The sequence below is a fragment of the Oryctolagus cuniculus genome, chromosome 7 (genome assembly GCF_964237555.1).
Source record: "Oryctolagus cuniculus chromosome 7, mOryCun1.1, whole genome shotgun sequence".
Taxonomy (NCBI): domain Eukaryota; kingdom Metazoa; phylum Chordata; class Mammalia; order Lagomorpha; family Leporidae; genus Oryctolagus; species Oryctolagus cuniculus.
This window is the reverse complement of record NC_091438.1, coordinates 69,988,731-70,007,384: the sequence shown is the minus strand read 5'-3', so window position 1 is coordinate 70,007,384 and position 18,654 is coordinate 69,988,731. Positions and strand designations below refer to the sequence as shown.

Here is an 18,654-nt window from a genome sequence, read left to right as displayed (position 1 = left end):
AGTAGGTAGAGTTGGTAGGGGCTATGAAGTGGGGGTTCAGAGGGCCGCACTGTGGCATAGCGGGTAAAGCCTCCACTTGCAGTGTGGCATCCTGTATGGGCGCTGGTTCAAGTCCTAATCCAGCTCTCTGCTGTGGCCTGGGAAAGCAGTGGAAGATGGTCCAAGCCCTTGGGTCCCTGCACCCACGTGGGAGACCCAGAAGAAGCTCCTGGCTCCTGGTTTCGGATTGGTGCAGCTCTGGCCATTGCGGCCAATTGGGGAGTGAACCAGCAGGTGGAAGACCTCTCTCTCTCTCTGCCTCTACTTTTCTCTCTGTGTAACTCTGACTTTCAAGTAAATAAATAAATCTTTTTTTTTTTTTTTTTGATAGGCAGAGTGGACAGTGAGAGAGAGAGACAGAGAGAAAGGTCTTCCTTTTGCCGTTGGTTCACTCTCCAATGGCCGCCGCGGCCGGAGCGCTGCAGCCGGCGCACCACGCTGATCCGAAGCCAGGAGCCAGGTGCTTCTCCTGGTCTCCCATGCGGGTGCAGGGCCCAAGCACCTGGGCCATCCTCCACTGTACTCCCTGGCCACAGCAGAGAGCTGACCTGGAAGAGGGGCAACCAGGACAGAATCTGGTGCCCTGACCGGGACTAGAACCTGGTGTGCCGGCGCCGCAAGGCAGAGGATTAGCCTATTGAGCCGCGGCGCCGGCCAAAAAGAAAATTTTAAAAAAGGAAATGGGGGTTCAGATTTTAAAAGGTTGGTCAGGGAAGGTCTCATTGAGAATATGGCATCTCATTGAGAAGATGAGCAAAGATGGAAAGGAAGTGAGTGAGTGAGCCCCTGCCTCACTTTTGATCCAGCTCCCTGCTAATGTGACTGGGATAGCAGCAGAAGACCCCTGCACACTTATACACACACACACCCCTTTCAAATAAATAAAATGAATCTTTAAAGGAAAAAAACCATTAAATATTGATTATTCAACCTAGGATCTGTGAGATAGATTATTTTATAGTAAGAGTAGTTATTTCACACGTCTTGAGGGACTGATCCTTGTACTGCAGTACATTCAGTTATATTTTTAAAAATATTTATTATTTATTTATGTATTTGAAAGGCAGAGTTACACAGAGAGAGATATCTTCCATCCTCTGGTAACTCTCCAAATGGCTGAAAAACCAGGAGCTTCATTTGGGTCTCCCACATGGGTACTTGGGCCCAAATACTTGGGCCATATTCCACTGCTTTCCTAGCACATTAGCAGGCACCTCGACTGGAAGTGGAGCAACTGGGGCACGAACCAGTGCCCATATAGGATGCCAGTGTCGCAGGTGGCAGCTTAACCCTCTCTGCCACAGCACCAGCTCCCACTCAACTATTGTTAAAATACCAGACTTCTTTATGTCAGTGGTAAGCACCATTAGAAACCTTTTCTGTAATGTAGCTAAAGATACAATTCTCATTTCGACTCCTACAGAAGTTATAAGTGTTATACTTCTACAATTATTTGAGAGCCTGCCCACTGATGTTGTGGAGAATCTTGCGCTAGGATTATTTTATCACCTGTGTGTCTCCATGTCTCAATTTTGGTGTCTTTTGACAAAACTAAAGTTGTCTGGAGCTTTTCCTCATTTTCTCATTCTCTTTGAAGAATTCCTCTTTACCCACACCTTAAAATGCTGACCTTTCCCATGGCTAATTCTGATTTTCTTCATCTCTTGTTGGATACACTCTTCCTTGGAGAACATTCTTATTTAGAAGACACATATGTGATGTTTGCTAAGTACTGTGCACTGCTGAAAGCCCTTTACAGCTAAACTGGTTTCAGCTTTATGATGTTATGCAGTGTGAATGTTTACTATATCCTTTCATGGAGCAGGACATTGAGGCACAGAGAGGTGTGCCTGCCACGAAGGGGGTGCTGGGACTTGGAATCAGGCTACTCCAAAGGACCCAGTGTTTATCACCTCACTGTGCTGCTCCTGCAGGTAGAAGGTGGCTGTTCTTCCGGCCCACCTGCCTCTCCTGAGCATCAGACCCACACAGCCAAGTGCTTAAGTAAGGTGTGTCTCCATCCGACTGTTAGCAGTTCCTTCAGGTGTTCTCTCCCCTCACCCCACGAACGTTTTATATCTTAGAAAACGGCATCACTATCCAGCCAGTGAAATTGTCATGATTTGAGAGTTATCCTTAGCTCCCCATTTCCCTCTCAAATTTTATTTACGGCTGTTTTGCATATTCCATCAGTTACTCTGCCTCCAGGTGCCTCGAATTTGATCTTTTATGCATACTGACATCTACCATCATTAAAAAAACAATTTATTTATTTGGGAGAATCACATACAGAGACAGGAAAAGATCTTCCATCTGCTGTTTTACTACCCAAAGGACTGCAACGGCCATGGATGGGCCAGTCCACAGCCAGGAGCCAGGATTTTCTTCCAGGTCTCCCAGATGAGTGCAAGGGCCCAAGCACTTGGGCCATCCACTGCTGCCTTCCCAGACATGCCAGCAGGGAGCTGGATCGCAAGTGAAGAAGCAGAGATTTGAAATGGCACCTTATGGGTTGCTGGCATCCCAGGAACTATGCCATGATGCTGGCCCCCACCCTCATCATTTCTGCCCTGAATTACAAGCAGCAGAGGTTCTGGTTGGTCATAAACCATGTCCACCACTTGGACTTGCACATGCGCAGGTATATCTGATGAACTGGCGGGGAAGGCTCTCCAAAAGTCTATTTGTAAAAAGGTAAGAAAAGTCTGGGGGTGGGGGTTGGGGAGAAGGAGAATTCAGTTTAAAGGAAAGGGGAAACAATGATGAGTCTGACCAAAAAAACAAATCAGGTGTCAGGTTTTTGAAGGGATGGGATCTGCTTGATAATAGTACAGTGTTTTTCTCTTGCTTCTCTGACTCATGGCATCTGGTGCAGTAACTATTGCTGGAATGTAGCAAGATAGAACATCGAAAGAAGTAGACCTCATTCTGGGCCACATATTGCAATTTTGTTTGGTATATCCATTTAAATTCTTTTTTATAGATAATGTATAATGAACACTAAAGGAAATGTTTAAAAGAAAAATCCCATGCTTTGCCCTGACAAAACAACTATCTCTGTGACTTAGTCAAGATGAATTTCTGTTAAAATGAAATGTATGAATCTATTTGTATAGTTATATTTAAAAACACAATTAAATTCATAAATGAAATGAGAATAAAATTTTGTGTTATTGTCAAGTTTTTTTTAACTATTATTTAGCAAATATAAATTTCCAAAGTACAGCTTATGGATTACAATGATTTTTCCCCCCTATAACTTCCTCCTGCCCGCAACCCTCCCAAGTCCCACTCCCTCTCCCATTCCATTCACATCTAGATTCATTTTCAATTCTCTTTATATACAGAAGATCAGTTTAGTATACATTAAGTAAAGATTTCAATGGTTTGCACCCACACAGAACATAAAATGTAAAATACTTTTTGCATACTAATTATAGCATTAATTCACATTGAACAACACATTAAGGACAGAGATCCTACATGAGGAGTAAGTGCACAGTGACTCCTGTTGTTGACTTAGCAAATTGACACTCTTGTTTATAGGCTCTTGTCATGAGTTGCCAAGGCTATGGAAGCCTTTGAGTTCGCTGACTTTGATCTTATTTAGACAAGGTCATAGTCAAAGTGGAGGTTCTCTCCTCCCTTCAGAGAAGGGCAACTCCTTCTTTGATGGCCCATTCTTTTTACTAGTATCTCACTCGCAGAGAGCTTTCATTTAGGTTTGTTGTTGTGTTTTTTTTTTTTTTTTTTTTTTTTTTGCCAGAGTGTCTTGGCTTTCCATGCCTGAAATCCTCTCATGGGCTCTTCAGCCAGATCTGAATGCCTTAAGGGCTGATTCTGAGGCCAGAGTGCTGTTCAGGACATCTGCCATTCTATAAGTCTGCTGTGTATCCCACTTCCCATGTTGGATCATTCTCTCCCTTTTTTATTCTATCAGTTAGTATTAGCAGACACTAGTCTTGTTTGTGTGATCCCTTTGACTCTTAGACCTATCAATATGATCAGTTGTGAACTGAAACTTTTTCACTTGGACTAGTGAGATGGCATTGGTACATGCCATCTTGATGGGATTGAATTGGAATCCCCTGGCACATTTCTAACTCTACTGTTTGGGGCAAGTCAGCTTGAGCATGTCCCAAATTGTACATCTCCTCCCTCTCTTATTCCCACTCCTTATATTTAACAGAGATCACTTTTCAGTTAAATTGCAACACCTAAGAATAATTGTGTGTTAATTACAGAGTTTAACCAATAGTATTAAGTAGAACAAAAAAATACTAATAGGGACAAAGTATTAAGTTGTTCTTCAACAGTCAGGACAAGGGCTGATCAAGTCACCATTTCTCATAGTGTCCATTTCATTTCAACAGGTTTCCTTTTTGGTGCTCGGTTAGTTGTCACCAATCAGGGAGAACATATGATATTTGTCCCTCTGGGACTGGCTTATTTCACTCAGCATGATGTTTTCCAGATTCCTCCACTTTGTTGCAAATGACCGGATTTCATTGTTTTTTATTGTTGTAAAATATTCTATAGAGTACATGTCCCATAATTTCTTTATCCAGTCTACTGTTGATGGGCATTTGGGTTGGTTCCAGGTCTTAGCTATTGTGAATTGAGCTGCAATAAACATTAATGTGCAGACAGCTTGTTTGATTGCCAATTTAATTTCCTTTGTGTAAATTCCAAGGAGTGGGATGGCTGGGTTGTATTCAGGTTTCTGAGGAATCTCCAGACTGACTTCCATAGTGGCTTAACCAGTTTGCATTCCCACCAACAGTGGGTTGGTGTCCCTTTTTCCCCACATCCTCTCCAGCATCTGTTGTTGGTAGATTTCTGTATGTGAGCCATTCTAACCGGGGTGAGGTGAAACCTCATCATGGTTTCGATTTGCATTTCCCTGATTGCTAGTGATCTTGAACATTTTTTCATGTGTCTGTGGGCCATTTGGATTTCCTCTTTTGAAAAATGTCTATTGAGGTCCTTGGCCCATCTCTTAAGTGGGTTGTTTGTTTTGATGTTTTGATGTTGTGGAGTTTCTTGATCTCTTTGTAGATTCTGGTTATTAACCCTTTATCTGTTGCATAGTTTGCAAATATTTTTCCCACCCTCTTCACTTTCCTGACTGTTTCATTTGCAGTACAGAAACTTCTCAATTTGATGTAATCCCAAATGTTAATTTTGGCTTTGACTGCCTGTGCCTCAGGGGTCTTTTCCAAGAAGTCTTTGCCGGTACCTATACTTGCAGGGTTTCTCCAGTGTTCTCTAATAATTTGATGGTGTTGGGTCATATATTTAGTTCTTTAATCCATGTTGAGTGGATTTTTGTGTAAGGTGAAAGGTAGGAGTCTTGCTTCATGGTTCTGCATGTGGAAATCCAGTTTTCCCAGCACCATTTATTGTTATTGTCAAGTTTTTAAGTAGGACTAGAAACAGATTGCAAAGCACTTGGGTCTCTGCCACCCACGTGGGAGACCTGGAAGAAGCTCCTGGCTCCTGACTTACACCTGGTCCAGCCCTGGCCATTGTGACCATCTAGGGAGTGAACCAGTGGATGGAAGATCTCTCTCTTTCTCTCTCTTTATAACTCTGAATTGCAAAATAAATTAAAAAAATCTTTTTAAAAAGCATAAAACTGGATAATAAATAGTATATAATTAACAAATCATTGGTAACCCAATCATTCTAATGATGTAGTTTCAGTGTATTCTCACTCACTCATCTTTATTTTATTTTTTAGAAAAGATTTATTTATTCATTTGAAAGGCAGAGTTGGAGAGAGAGGGAGAGACAGAGAAAGGTCTTCCATTCACTGGTTCACTTCCCAAATGGTTGCAATGGCTGGGGCTGGGCCAGGCTGAAGCCAGGAGCCAGGAGTTTCTTCTAGGTCTCCCATGTGGGTGCAGGGGCCCAAGCACTTGGGCCATCTTCCACTGCTTTCCCAGGGAGCTGGATTGGAAATGGAGCAGCCAGGACTCAAACCAGCACTGATATGGGATGCTGGCATCTCAGGTGGAGGCTTAATCCGTTGTGCCACAATGCTGGCCTGAGTCATCTTAATTTTAAAAATTGTTTTCAAAATTTATTTGAGAGGCTGTCTGACAGAGGGCTCTCTTCTAGATTATTCCCCAAGGATGGGGCTGTGCTGACCTGAGGCTGGGAGCTGGGAACTCAATCCAGGTTTCCCACATGGGTGGCAGAAACCCAATTACTAGAGCCATGACCATTGCTTCCTGGGGTCTGTAATCAAGATCTGAAGCTAGGATTTGAACCCAGGTACTCCAGTGTGGGACGTGGGCATCTTAACCAATGTCTTTACTGCTAGGTCAACACCCACCCCTGTTATTTTTCTGAACTTTTTTGGTTTTGTTTCTTAGAAAATAATATTTTAAACACACACACATGTGTGGGTGCAAACTGTTGAAATCTTTACTTAATATAAAGCTTGTCTTCTGTATATAAAGTCAATTAAAAATGAATCTTAATGAAGAATGGGATAGGAGAGGGAGTAGGAGGTGGGATGAGAGTTGGGGTGGGAGGGTGGGTATAGGGGGAGGAACCACTGTATTCCTAAAGTTGTACCTATGAAATTTGCATTCATTAAATAAAAGCTTTAAAAAATTAAAAATACACACACATGTGGTATTTATAATACCTTTTAAAAAAGCTTAACATAGAACTTGATACAAAAGGCATTGTAGTTTAATGATTAGGGGATGCTCTTTGAGGTAGTCACATTTGTATTCCAGTCCCATTTGCATTAACCATGCAATTTTGGGCTCATTTGAACATCTCTGAGTTGTAATAACACCATCTGAAAATGATTACGTATGATTAAATATTAAAATTAAATGATAATGTATGCAAAGGGCTTGCCATACTGTCTGGAATGTAATAGGTAACAAAAAGAATACTCATTGCTAATTATCTTCTTTTCATATACATTTGCATAATCTTCTTAATCATCACTATGGCTTTTGCATATTAGACAATTTGGGAGATGAACTATATTATCCATTTAATCCCTCCTCCATTTTTTATGTATTGAAAGAAATGCATATATTGTTTCAATTTGCATTTCTTCGATTACTGAGGTTATTTTGCCACCTGTTTACTAGTTGGATTTGCTCATGTAAATATTTTTAAAGATTATTTATTTGAAAGGCAGAATTACAGAGACAGAAAAGGAGACAGAGAGAAAGGTCTTCCATCTACTGGTTCGCTCCCCAAATGGCTGCAATGGTTGGGGCTGCACCAAGCCGAAGCCACAAGCCATGAACTTCTGCCATGTGCGTGGCAGGGACCCAAATACTTGGGCCATCTTCCACTGCTTTTCCCAGGCCATTAGCAGAGAGTTGGATTGGAAGTGGAGCAGCTGGAACTCAAACCAGCACCCAAATGGGATGTTGGCACTGCAGGCAGCAGCTTCCTGTTGCACCCTGCTCTTAGAAATTGTTGTCTACATCCTTTACTTTATTGTGGTTGTAATTTCTTAGAGGTTTGTATACTTTTTTTTTCTTACCAAAACAGTAATTTGAGTAGTTTGTCCTTGTGGGTAAGACCTTGCTCGAGATACTAGCGTCCCATAAGAATACCTGGGTTCAATAGCTGCCTCCAGCTCCTGCTAATGCAGACCCTGGGTGGCAGTGCTGATGATTAAGTAATTGTGTTCCTGCTACCAGGACTGAGTTCCTAGTTCTTGCTTTGGCTCAGCCCAGCCCAGCCCAGCCCAACCCTAGCTGTTGTGTGCATTTGGGGATGAACCAGTAGATAGAAACACTGTCTTTCCCTGTCTTTCAGTCACACACTCTCTCTCTCTCTGATTATCAGATAAAATAGATATAATAATTTTGTCCTTATTTTTTAAAAATTATTTTCTTTGATTTGCTGATTACTTTTTCACTTTAGCTTAAACATTAAAAACATATTTTCAGTTTTTATTTTAATTGGAAAGGCAGAGAGAAAGAGATAGATGAGATAGGGAGGTCATCTATCACATGGTTCACTTTCTTTTTCAAAAATTTTATTTATTTATTATTTATTTGAGAGGTAGAGTTAGAGAGAGAGAGAGAGAGAGAGAGAGAGAGAGAGAGAGAAGGGTCTTCAATCCACTGGTTCACTCCCCAAATGGCCGCAACGGCCGGAGCTGAACTGATCTGAAGCCAGGAGCCAGGAGCTTCTTCTGGATCTCCCACATGGGTGCAGGGGCCCAAGCACTTGGGCCGTCTTCTGCTGCTTTCCCAGGCCACAGCAGAGAGCTGGGTTGGAAGAGGAGCAGCGGTAACTAGAACCGGTATCCATATATGATGCTGGCACTGCAGGGGGAGGATTAACCTCCTGCGCCAGGGCCGGCCCCTCGTGGTTCACTTTCTAAATGCCTGCAACAGGTTGGGCTGGGCCAACCTGAACCGAGAGCATGGACCCAGGTATTTGAGCCATCACCTGCTGCTGTCTGTTAGCAGGAAGCTGGGGCTGGAAGTGAAGCTGGGACTTGAACCCAGGCACTCCAATATGGATGTTTCTGTCCCAAGCAGCAATAAACTTTTGCCCCTTAGTTTCTCAACAGTCAGTCCTGATGATTTTTTCCTTTGTAGTTTATTCTATTAAGTCTAAGCTTCTCTTCCTCCTGGAGTGAGTAGATAAAATATCTTATTTTCTACTATTTGATTTTTTTTTTTTTTGACAGGCAGAGTTAGACAGTGAGAGGGAGAGAGAGAGAAAGGTCTTCCTTCCGTGGGTTCACCCACCAAATGGCAGCTACGGCCGGCGTGCTGCGCCGATCCAAAGCCAAAGCCAGGAGCCAGGTGCTTCCTCCTGGTCTCCCGTGCAGCTGCAGGGCCCAAGCACTTGGGCCATCCTCCACTGCCTTCCCGGGCCACAGCAGAGAGCTGGACTGGAAGAGGAGCAACCAGGACAGAATCCGGCGCCCCGACCGGGACTAGAACCCGGTGTGCCGGCGCCGCAGGTGGAGGATTAGCCTAGTGAGCTGCGGCGCCAGCCCAACAATAATTCTTAGACACTGATATTATTCTCTTGTTCATGATTCTCATTTTTTGCTTAGTTTCTTTTCTCTGTTTTCTATGCATTGCACCAGAACCTGTCCATATAATTATGTGATTTCCTCCTTTTATTATAACATTTAAAATATTTATTTGTTTGTTTGTTTATTAGAGAGGCAGAGATATGGGAGAGAGGGGTGGAGGAGAGCTGTCTAAACCATCAGTTCACTTTCCAAATGCCCACAATGTCTGGGCCAAAGCTGGGAGCCAGGAACTCAGTCCAGGTCTCCTATGTGAGTAGCAGGGATCTAATTTAATCCAATTGATTAATTGCAGCTGGAATTGGGGTGCAGCAGGTTAAGCTGCAGCCTGCAACACCAGCATCTCATATAGTCATGGTTACTACACTTCTAACCCATCTCCCTGCTAGTACACCTAGGAAAGCAGCAAAAGATGGCTGCAGTGCTTGGGTCCCTGCCACCCGTGTGTGAGACCTGGATGGAGTTCCAAGGCCCCTAGCTTCCACCTGGCCCAGCCCTGGCCAATGCAACCATGTGGTGGGTGAACCAGTGGATGGAAAATTCTCTCCCTCTCTCTGAAACTATGACTTTCAAACAAATCAATAAATAAATCTTAAAAAATTACTTAACCCATCATTGCTGCCTCCCAGGGTCTGAACCAAGCAGGAAGCTGGAATCAGGAGCTAGAGCCAGGTATCAAACTCTGATATGGGACATTGGCATCTTAATTGGTTGTCGCTCCCCCTCTTCGTGGAGGAACGACACAGGACCCTGCGCTGTTCTTTGGTCTGCTCGGCCCTCCCCGGGTTTGCTGCTGGTTCTTCCCGGGTTGGCTACTATCCCTTCCACCTCCGTGGAAGGGCAGTTCCCCCTGGCCGCATTCCCCACTTCTGCAGGGGAGCGGCACACCGCCGGCCGGCTCTTCTCGGGGGCTGCACAGGTGTTCCTTCAGCTAGATGTTCCCCTTAGATGTTCCCGGTGCATGCCGTCTCTCTCCTCCTTTATAGTCCTCCTCCGCCAATCCTAACTCGGCTGCCCACACGCCGAGTACGCTGCTCTCCAATCAGGAGCAAGTCCTACAGTTTATTGGTTGAACTGGAGGCAGCTGTGCGGAAGCTGCCTACTTCTCTCCCAGCGCCATATTGTGGGAGAGCAGATGCATAGAATAAGTCTTAATTCCAGTAACTCAGTCTAGTCCGGTTTGCTCCCCACAATTGGTGTCTTAAACATGAGGCTAAATGCTCATTCCTTCCTCCTTTTAGAAATTTCCTGGACTCATTGTTTGTGGTAAAAAGGGCCAAATGTATTTGTGTAAACCATAATGCTATTCACACTCTGGCTCTTGTCTTATTTCCAGCTTCTATTCTACTTTCCTTGCCTAACCATAGGAAGGTATATTCTCACCAAGAACAGGAACCTATGATTTGATCAGGAATCTCAGTTTGGGTTCATAAGACTCCACCATGCAGAGATGGAAAAGTCTGAGGAAAGACAGGAGGGACAGTGAACTTGACAATGACCCCACTTCACAGACCAACTGCTGGCATTGGACACCTACATAACTTTTCCCAGGATGTACCCTCCCCTGTCCAGTGGAGGAGTTCTGATTGGAATATAGTCCTTGAGGTCTACCTACAGATCAGAACAGAAGCGAAAGTTTTGCAACTCTTGGTTATTGCAGAGGTCTGGGGAAGTCTATGAGTCAGCTTTTTGACATGGTAACAAATGCCTGAGAGGGGCTATTATGAAAGAAGGTTTATTTTGGAGCGTGGTTTTGGAGGTTCCACAGTCCAAGATTGGGCTGCCCCATTGGTCTAGTGCTTGATGAGAGCAGTGGAGGGTGGAATGCCTGTGGGGATCACAATGGGAGTCTGGAAGCAGAGAGAAACAGGGAGTATGCTCACTGCCTATCCTCTATCTGGTCTCTCCGTTTAAAGCTACTATGATTCAATCACGGGCCTCCACTTTAGTGACTTAATACAACACAATCACTCTCCAAGGCCTCACCTTCAGACATTATAAGTGGATTAAGTGCTATTTTACTCTGTTAATGTAAGACTCTGAAGTTAAGCCCTTAACACATGGGCCTTGGCGGGACACCCAAATTATCTGATCCATAACAGGAAGGGATGAGGTTTGCTACGGAGACAGGTGTAGGATTCAGGATACATTATGAAGGCAGAGTGGGCAAATCATGTGGAGTGATTAGATGTTTGGGATAAATTAAAGATGATTGTTAACTTGGAGTTGGCTTAAGTGGTAGTATGTACTGATCTGAAGAAATCTGGAGGGGGAAGAGATTTAGAGACAGAATCAAAATTCTGCCTAGGAAGAGTTATAGTGTTAGGAAAGGGTTGTCAACTTGGTAAGTCAGTAACTTTTTTGTCTGATATGTGTGTTTGTCTGTGTGTGATTTCCGTAGGCAAGTGGGTAATACTTAGGTTCATGATGCTGTAAGTAAGATTGCTTTGAAAGGATTGCCATCAAGGGCCGTGATGCAGTCACGTCTGTCAGGAAAAACTGACTAGGTAAGCTATCTTGGATCACCAAGAAAAGTCCCAAGATGCATAGACAGTGCATATCAGATAAGGATTGCAATTGCGACTGGTGAATATTTTCTCTCAAGAAGAGTTGGGCAAGCCTGGGACTGCCTCCCCTCTAGGGCCTCCAGTGCACACACCATGCAGTATAGCCACTCTGCCCCACTCCTTTTTTTAAACCTTAGGGAAAATCAGATTTCCATTGAAGAAGTCATCAAATCACTCGTGTTAATTTGTTATTTCTAAAACTTGAAAGATTTATGGAAGTCAACTTCTTATATATCAAATTACTCTTCTTAGTTAAGTAAAATATTTTAAGTGATTATTGTATATTCTAATTTTATATTTGTTTTGGTTGTACTAAAAACAGTTATAATTCAGAAGAAATACACATGCTGTTATCCACATTTATCTCCAACTTATGCAAATAGTTTTTTCAGAAATTTCAGACAATCTTCCTGTTATGCACTGAAGTATGCTCTGCAAAAATTGGCCAAGATCTATTTCGTCTTTTTAATAGTGAGAGGTAAAATGAAAGACTGAAAGATCCAATTAAGTGGGTCTTAGTCCCTATTCCTGATGTAATTCTACTTCTTTGGGGATTAGTGGAGTAAGCTGCAATCTATTTTCAATTAGTTTATCTACTTTGCAGACTCTTTCTGGCAATTTTTAAATCCCCAGCTGACAAGGCTTTGCCCACATAGCATTTCATTTTGGTGCCCCGCTGCCCTCTGGATAAAGTCCACATTTTTAACCTAATTTATCAGTATCCTTTTTTCTCTATCCCACTTTAGGCTAGAGCCAAATGGGACTATTTCGGACCCCCATTTAAATGATTTCTCTGTTGCTTCCCAGCCTCGGTGCTACTGTTCTCTCGGATTGAGACACACACACACACACACACACACACACACACACAGAGTCTCTCTCTCTCTCTCTCTCTTTCCTCCTCCTCCTCCCCCTCCCCCTCCTCCTCCCCCTCCCCCTCCTCCTCCTCCTCTGCCTTTCCCTCTACAATCTGGCATCCTGGGCTTGGCTAACTCACATTCAACCCTCCAGTCTACACAAGGATTCTCCAGGGAAATCTTCACTCACTCCTTGGGGCTGATGCATTCACAAAAACTTCCTAGTGCTCTGGATCTCCTCCAACCTGTTTCTATGTTTTGAAGCCTGATTGCTCATCGATGACCCTTACTGGAATGCAAATTCCTTAAGAACAGGAACTCTTCCTTATTCTCCAGGCAAATAGTGGCCAATAAATATTTGCTGAATGAGTGAATGCATAAATATAGAGACAATGTAGATTTGATATTATAGGAAATAAAATTATGCATGAAGAGAAATATTTTACCTGAAATAAATATATTTTAGGATAAGTAGAAATTGTGTTGCTTTGTGTTACATTATGCAAATTATTTTACCCTACATTAACAAATACAAATTACACTTTAGATATAGTTTAAAGAATAATATAGACTCCTCATGTGGTAAGTTTTAGTATATGGTAAATATTTTTTTTTTTTTGACAGGCAGAGTAGACAGTGAGAGAGAGAGACAGAGAGAAAGGTCTTCCTTTGCTGTTGGTTCACCCTCCAATGGCCACCGTGGCTGGCGCGCTGTGGCCAGCACACAGTGCTGATCCGAAGGCAGGAGCCAGGTGCTTCTCCTGGTCTCCCATGGGGTGCAGGGCCCAAGCACTTGGGCCATCCTCCACTGCACTCCCTGGCCACAGCAGAGAGCTGGCCTGGAAGAGTGGCAACCGGGACAGAATCCGGTGCCCCGACCGGGACTAGAACCTGGTGTGCCGGCGCCGCTAGGCGGAGGATTAGCCTAGTGAGCCGCGGCGCCGGCCAGTATCTGGTAAATATAAAGTGTGTTCCCCCCAAAAAATTAATATAATTACAGGTATTGTTAAGAACAACTATCATAATTACATAGCATTTTTGATTGCAAAATGTAAATCCAAGGACTCCTGTGAGTTTATTGAAAATATTATTCCCTCCTGGAACCTTTACACAGCACTAGGCACCAGAAAATCCAGTGTTCCAAAGGTGCTCCAGGTCACCATGGGAACCACAGGGAACAATGTTTGTGGCCCAGGCTTCTGGAATGGAAGAACATCTGTGCTAAAGGGGAATTTAAGAATTCATGGAGGATGGGGTTCTTGGCCCCAATCATGCCATGGAGAAAGGCGTTATGGTCAGAGGCAGTCAGAAATGAAAGAGGATGTTAACTTGTTCCCTGTGGAGTTGTCTTTGGTTATAGAACTTCTCTGTGAGTGCATATTTTACTTATGTTGTTAGCTAGGCGTGAATTAAATAAAAATACCTAGATGCAAATAGATATCAACATATGAGGCTGGTGAAAATTAGGTTTTAGAAATGAGTTAGTGTTTCATAATCTATGCTTTTAACATGAATAACAGTTACTTGTGTGCTTTAGCATCACAGTATGGTACTCTTATTTAATTCCACTGTTATTTTGTGAGTTAAGAATTATTATGATCCCTATATATCATCCAAGATAACTGAGTCCAAACAACGCATACAATTGTTGGGAGAGTGAGGCCTGAAGCCTGGGCTTCTGCTTGCAACTCCGGTATTTTTTATACTACCCCATGCTAAAGGAGGTGATTGATGTGTCCAGATGACCCACACAAGCTCATCCCCCAACAGCTTTATTGAATATTTTTTATTCATTTTCCAAATATATGTTGAGCCTCCAATTTGTGTCAGTTTGCTCATCTTGAAAATAGGATTAACAGTAAGAGTATGCCTTAAGATAACTGATGTGAGAACTGAGTTGTAAATTGCCATGCTTGGTTTTCAGTGAAATGTAACTGTTATGTGTAATTATTGTCCTGGTAGAAGTATGTAGAGTATGGAAGAGACATAAATATGCATTTGAGAGTGAAATTCAAAACTTGAGGTTACAATGTGTAGCTCACCCGTATTTCTCAGCATGGCAATGATGGTAGGGGTGGTCATGGTAGAGGTAGTGGTGAGAGTGGGTGAGGAGTTGTGTGGGGAAAATTATTTTATAATAATAATAAAACATGGGAAAATTGCACTTCTTAATTTTTTTTCTGTGAGAGTAGGAGTGACAAATAAGTGCAAGTGGATAAGTTCTATACAATTTAAAAATGCACTGAGTTGTTAGCCTACTTTAAAAAATATAGCAATCTGGCCAATAAATGGACTACTATTAAGTGCATTGACTTGGTCATGGATTTTTCCTTTACTTTCTGAAACTGCATCATTTGTTATTGGCTGCAGTAGTCAAGGATGACTGTTGAATTGACTTGCTAAATTTAATGTTCACTAAATCACTGCTTCTTAAACTATGCTCTGTAGAATGCTTGTATTCTACTAATAAATCACAGGAGCAGAAAAAAATTCAAATTTTTATAGACGCCATTTAAGAACAATAGCCAGGCAGATAAAGCAACACCTTCTTTTATTTCATTATAAGCTTAAATTATCTCAATCTTTTCTTTAAGTGGTTTGAAGAAAGCAGCTGAAGATATTATGTATATGTTATAATTCTTTTAAGATTTGTTTTACTTATTTGAAAGGAAGATTGACACAGAAAGTAGGAGAGTCACAGAAAGAGAGAGATCTTCTCTCTGCTGGTTCACTCCCCAGCTGGCTGCAACAACCAGGGTTAGGACAGGCCAAAGTCAGAATCCAGAAACTCCATCCTGGTCTCCCATGAGGTCAGCAGGGGCCCCAATACTTCCGCTTTCTTCTTAGGTATCAGCATGGAGCTGGATTGGAAGGGGAGCAGATGGGACTTGACTTGGGTGCTCGAACATGGAATAATGGTGTTGCAAGCCTTTGCTTAACCCACTGTGCCACAATGCTGGTGCCCTATTGTTTGATATTTATTACCCCCCAGATTTAAGAATCTATAAGATGAACAATGTAATTAAGCTGTTAGAATAAAATTGTGGAAAGGTTGTCAGTATTAGGGAAAATAATGAAATAATACTGGTCTTACTTCTACCACTAAATAGCTATATGACTTTTTTTTTTTTTTTTTTGACAGGCAGAGTTAGACAGTGAGAGGGAGAGAGACAGAGAGAAAGGTCTTCCTTCTGTGGGTTCACCCCCCAAATGGCAGCTACAGCCGGCGTGCTGCGCCGATCCGAAGCCAGGAGCCAGGAGCCAGGTGCTTCCTCCTGGTCTCCCATGCAGCTGCAGGGCTCCACTGCCTTCCGGGGCCACAGCAGAGAGCTGGACTGGAAGAGGAGCAACCAGGACAGAACCAAACCCCAACTGGGACTAGAACCCGGGGTGCCGGCGCCACAGGCGGAAGATTAGTCTAGTGAGCCGCGGCGCCAGCTGCTATATGATTTTTTTGATTTATTTATTTGAAAGTCAGAGAATCTTCCACCGCTGGTTCACTCCCCAAAGCACCATAGCATCCAAGGGTGGGCCAGGCAGAAGCCAGGAGCCAAGAGCCAGGAATTCCAACCTAGTACCCATCACGGGTAGCAAGGGCCTAAGCACTTGGGCCATCTTTTGCTGCCTTCTCAGGGGCATTATCAGGAAGCTTGATCAGAAATGGAGCAGCTGGGTCTTGAACACGTACTCTGATATGGGATGCTGGTGACGCAAGCAGCAGTTTAATCTGGTGTGTTATAACACCAGCCCTTTCTCCTATTATTTTTTTCCTTCTGTTTTGCTACATAATTTTTAAAAAAGATTTATTTATTTATTTGAAAGTCAGAATTACACAGAGAGAGAAAGACAGGCAGAGAGAGAGAGAGAGAGAGAGAGAGAGAGAGAGGTCTTCCATCAGCTGGTTCACTCTCCAATTGACTGCAACAGCCGGACCTGAGCTGATCTGAAGCCAGGAGGTTCTTCCAGGTCTCCCACGCGGGTGCAGGGGCCCAGGCACTTGGCCATCTTCTACTGCTTTCCCAGGCCATAGCCTAGAGCTGGATAGGAAGTGGAGCAGTCAGGACTTGAACCTGTGACCATATGTGATTCTGGCACTGCCGGCAGCAGTTTTACCTGCTATGCCACAGTGCCGGCCCCCATAATTTTTTTTTAAGCTTTATTCTAAAGGCAGAGTTACAAAGAGAGAGAAGGAGAGAGAGAGAGAGAGAGTGAGAGAGAGAGAGAGAGAGAGACTTCCAAATACTGGTTCACTTCCCAAATTGCACAACAACTGGGCTGGGCAGGCCCTAGCCAGGAGCTTCTTCTTACCTCCAACGTGGGTGCAGGGGTCCAAGCACTTGGGCCATCCTCTGCTGTTTTCCCAGGTGCATTAACAGGGATCTGGAGAGGAACTGGAGCAGCTGGGTCTCGAACACATGCCCACATTGGATGCTGGCATCGCTGCACTGCTATGCCACAACGCCGGCCCACTGCCATGTAATCTTTTGTAGATGAAGTGTTTAACAAAATCCCTGAGTCCTTGTCCATTATTCTTCACTCTCATCCTCAGGTTTGGCCTCTGGCAAATCCCTTGCGCTCCATGGAGTCTGTTTGAAAAGTTTAACTATCTGATCTCAGTCCCACCTGGCTCTTACCGATTTGATGCTGGTTCAGAATTCTTAAATAGGCACTGGTAATTAGTGTGAAGCAAAATATGGCTGGATTAGGCCACAAACTAGGCATTTGTGGGTAGCTATTTTATAAACCACCTTAAATCTATATATTTTTGGTATTGTTGTACTGTAATACTTTTTGCACATATAATTTACTAAAAGCTGTTGTAATTTATTTTGGCATCAGACAATATATTTAAGCCACTGAAATCATAGAGAATTTTGAATTACTCAGCAGTAAAAGTTTCTACTGCTTCTTTTTTCATACTTAATTTGAAAATTAACTTCTAGAAAGAATTCAAACCAGCCAGCACCGTGGCTTACTAGGCTAATCCTCCACCTTGCGGCACTGGCACACCGGGTTCTAGTCCCGGTCGGGGTGCCGGATTCTGTCCTGGTTGCCCCTCTTCCAGGCCAGCTCTCTGCTGTGGCCAGGGAGTGCAGTGGAGGATGGCCCAAGTGCTTGGGCCCTGCACCCCATGGGAGACCAGGATAGGTACCTGGCTCCTGCCATTGGATCAGCGTGGTGCACCGGCTGCAGCGTGCCGGCCGCGGCGGCCATTGGAGGGTGAACCAACGGCAAGAGGAAGACCTCTCTCTCACTGTCCACTCTGCCTGTCAAAAAATAATAAAAAAAAATTCAAAGTATTTATTCTAGATTTTTTTACTTGCTTAGATAACATTGTCATCACTAAACAAGAACTAATGAGAAATGGAGATAATTTTTAAAGAATGGAATCTGTAAATCTCTCAGCTGTCAGCCCTTTAACTATCCTGAGCTCATTTTTCTTTCCCTATTCTAACGAGAGAGGATGTTCCTCTTTCCTTGCAGCTGATGTAACTTAGTTCTTCCCTCCTTCTTCTCTCATACTCTCTTCCCCCCCCCCCCTCTTTCACCTTCTTATTGCTTTTGCTTCCATTCTGAATCTTTTTCTGACTTCAAACCTGATCATTCCAGGTCACTACTGGCCTTTGTTCAGGTTGGAGATACACTTTAGGCGAAATTAGACAAAGTGGTGATGAGACTGGACTGAACTGAAAGTGAGGGAGTGTGAAGCCACATAATATATATATTGGAAAAAAATGGGGATTTGAATCTGGAGAATTCTAAGGGGAAGATGTGATGAAAGACGCTGTCTTGGTATTTGAAGAATTGTCATGTATAGGAAGAGTAACTAGGAGTTTCCAGTACAACCTTAAGGGGAGGAATTGGAACAGAGGGTGTTGAAGTCACTTGGTGTTGCCTCCAGCAGTGTTTTCTGTCTCTGCAGGTGCACATGCCTAGGCTGCAGGGCGTCCAAGGCAGTGTGCAAACACTGGTTGCAGATTTAAACTTCAATGTTGTTTTTAAACTCAAGATACTTTCTATGCTTACCTGCTCAGTTTGTAGTAAGAACTCCCTTTCCTGCAGTTGAGCTCTATCTTAAATCTCTTAGTGTTTTCTTTATGTGCAAAAAAGATAGATGTTTTGCACATAAAATGAAAGTGAATTTGTT

At 43.3% G+C, this 18,654-nt stretch overlaps 1 protein-coding gene across 3 annotated transcripts in view; it reads left to right on the top strand.

Annotated features, from left to right (window-relative positions):
* Positions 1 to 13,717: 13,717 nt before the first annotated feature.
* Positions 13,718 to 18,654, top strand: part of CDC14A (cell division cycle 14A) — a 189,698-nt gene continuing 184,761 nt past the window's right edge. For 2 of the 3 annotated variants that reach the window (XM_070077980.1, XM_070077979.1), the window contains exon 1: positions 13,719 to 13,875. In XM_070077980.1, coding sequence (XP_069934081.1) covers positions 13,818 to 13,875 — 58 coding nt within the window. In that variant the 5' untranslated portion in view covers positions 13,719 to 13,817. Of the gene's footprint in view, positions 13,876 to 18,654 lie in introns of all 3 variants that reach the window. The other variant, XM_070077983.1, reaches the window with a different exon arrangement.